The 2,838-nt window shown below is 32.7% G+C and overlaps 1 protein-coding gene across 1 annotated transcript in view; it reads right to left on the reverse strand.

Annotated features, from left to right (window-relative positions):
* LOC109546596 (ankyrin repeat domain-containing protein 40) overlaps window positions 1–2,067 on the reverse strand; it is a 9,126-nt gene extending 7,059 nt beyond the window's left edge. Inside the window, exons 1-2 of the mRNA XM_019917600.2 lie at window positions 1,847–2,067; window positions 1,473–1,786 (exon numbers count right to left, since the gene is read on the reverse strand). Coding sequence (XP_019773159.1) covers window positions 1,473–1,786; window positions 1,847–1,965 — 433 coding nt within the window. The 5' untranslated portion in view covers window positions 1,966–2,067. The remainder of the gene's footprint in view (window positions 1–1,472; window positions 1,787–1,846) is intronic.
* Window positions 2,068–2,838: the final 771 nt, after the last annotated feature.

The following is a 2,838-nucleotide window of genomic DNA, read 5'->3' on the forward strand; positions in this document are numbered from 1 at the left end:
TTATGCAACTTCTGTTGTGCATGCTGTGCTAATGCTGTACCATTTTCGTTATTTTTTCTTAGGCTATACTTATGTTCGTATATTATTTTCTTTAGCTATTGTCCTGTTTGACCTATGTATGTGTTATCACAATTAAAACAGTCTATTTTGTAAATTACATTAGGCGTGTCTAATTTGTCAATCCTAGGTTTAAATTTTGCGAAACATTCATTTGCTAAAGTGTTTTTAGTTTTTTCTGCTATGTTGATATTATGTGGTTTGAATATCAACAACGTAAATACTTCTAAAGTATTTGACACGTGAAAATTAGATTAGATTTTGATTAAATTCGTTTTATTTAAAAAACTTTAGGTAGGTAAATTTTAGGTATTATAAACCTTATTAAAACAGACACTTATTTTGTTCAGCTAATCCAAAAATGCAATAATATACAGGACATTCCATTTAAAAAAACGCAACTTTAATACTTTTAGAGCCTTTGGGACACCCTGTACATTACAAAAATACTTTTAAAATGTGCGCTCGGTAGGCGCCGGACAATTCATAAAATAAATCTTTTTAAAAATCAACGGTTTAGCCGCAAACTTCCGTGCCGTATAGCGTGAATAACCCTGTATATATATGTAACATATAAAATGTGTTATAATTTTAGTGTGACCAACCATAAATAATTGTTACCAAAAAAGTTAGTTAGCTAACATTGTTTCTAACACATTTGAATGTTGGCTTGTGTGTCAAGACTCTTTGTCTTGTAATTTTTAAACAGCCCATTTTTTGTAATWGTAACAGTTCAGTATACCGATTTACKAATAAAAATATTATGTTTAAAAAAACTACGAAATAAATATTTATTCTATTTGTGCATCAAGTATAAATTTGTATTCAAATTTTATTAGTCAATATRAAATTCAGAATATACGACTGTGCAGACATAACTAGYAATTATCTGGCTGACCACTCGCAAACATTGTCCGATTATTTAAAAATCCATAACAATTTGGAATTGGATTATAAAATAWAAATTTTGTAWTTAAATTGAAGCCAAAACATAAAACTATTTCCTGAAAAAGTTTTAGATTTGTTACCTCAATACSGAAAATTTAATAAAATAATTAAGTTCAGACTTATAATAACTGTCCGACTAATTTACTAATTTACCCTATGAAGGGTCTGTAGCACTTTTCATGCTATTTAGACACCGTGTTTATGTATCGAAAAGCCTGACCACATGCAGTTCTTGTAATCACACAATAATTAGGTTCTTATGATTCTGCCTGTTATAATAAAATCAAGGAGAAGGAAATGGCCAGCAAAATTAGTAGTTTCGTGTTTTCATTGGTAAAAAAACTTAATGAGCAAGTCACTTTTTAGTTTATCGAACGCAGTATCAATGATCAATTAATTTGTTAAAATGTGTTATCAATAGCCTTAATTGATGTTTAATGGCAACGAAACTACGATAAAGTGCTTACCATCATTTTGTGTTGCAGGTAATGACGTATTTGGCATACTAAGTAGATCTGGCTGCTTAATCCTAATAGGTCCTAGTTCAATCTGGCCATTCAATGGAGCATTTTTAATGTAACTGGGTAGAAATGCATTACTGACTTGACCTCCAGTGTCAATATTCTTATTTGATCCCAATAGTTCATGTATGTTTGAAAAAGTACAAATATCACTGGGAGTTTCTCCTTTAGAATTCTTTACACTTTTGTCGGCTCCATAATTGAGCAGCTGTCTTACAATCTTTTCATTTCCTCGTTTGCAAGCCCAATGTAAGGCCGTCCTTCAAAGTTACAGATTGTTCTATAAAAAGTAGGGTTACGGGTTCCAGCGAAATATTTACCATCCGTTCACAGAGTTCTGGGAATTAACGTTTACGTTTCGGGAAAGGAGAATTTCTACCGCTTCGAGGTCACCAATGCATGATGCTTCGCGAAGTTTTTCTTCTAAGATATTGGCCATTTTAGGAACACACTGCACTGCATTTTGACGGATTGCTGTTTGACGCACAGATAAATACTAATACTCTGTACTAATCTCCACCTCCACCATAGACAAGATTCATATACACACTTAATTGACAGTAGATTAGCGCCATCTAAAAAGTTATACTCCACATAGCTCTCAACAAACACAAATACGCGCCATTAGTGATATCGTCACAAGATTTGCTGTGTGGTAGATATATTTAGCATCTAAAATATATTTAGCTTAGGCGTTCTGAAATATATCGATTTGTGGTGGATTATATTCAGCCTTCATCCACCGACTCACAGGTGGCAGCACCGCAGCACCATCTCCAACGGCCAGCATATATCTGGCCCCTAACATCTACTCCGTTTTGGATCAAATACCACTTCCAATATTGAATATTATTTATGCAAATATCTTTATATACAGTTTGTGTACTTTTACAAAATAAATGATTCATATTCTACAGATAAACATATACATATACAGGGTGATTCAAAATTGGCGTCATTCCTCTGGAGGTGTTGTCTGGCGCTGTTATAGGAGTACAGAAAAATCAATAAAATAAATTAATTGTTACTCAAAACTCAGAAATTTGCAAAAAACTATATCAGAAATACGGCAGCCATGTTTGTCAAGGTAATCTGCCTAATTAACACTGCGCAAATACCTGTTGCTTCGTAATTATTTAAAATTTCTGTAACCATGGATAAATAGAGTGCCAATAAGATAGGCAAGGATAAACGGTAAATTAAACAAGATTTGTTGACGAAATGTCAACCTGTTCTCATAACCTCGAATATGCGTGTTTATAAATAAACCCTACAACACCAGACATGTTGGGAAATGAGTAAATAAGATCTA

Source organism: Dendroctonus ponderosae, unplaced genomic scaffold (assembly GCF_020466585.1).
Source record: "Dendroctonus ponderosae isolate FM_Combo_2020 unplaced genomic scaffold, Dpon_F_20191213v2 Dpon_F_20191213_2, whole genome shotgun sequence".
Classification (NCBI taxonomy): Eukaryota; Metazoa; Arthropoda; class Insecta; order Coleoptera; family Curculionidae; genus Dendroctonus; species Dendroctonus ponderosae.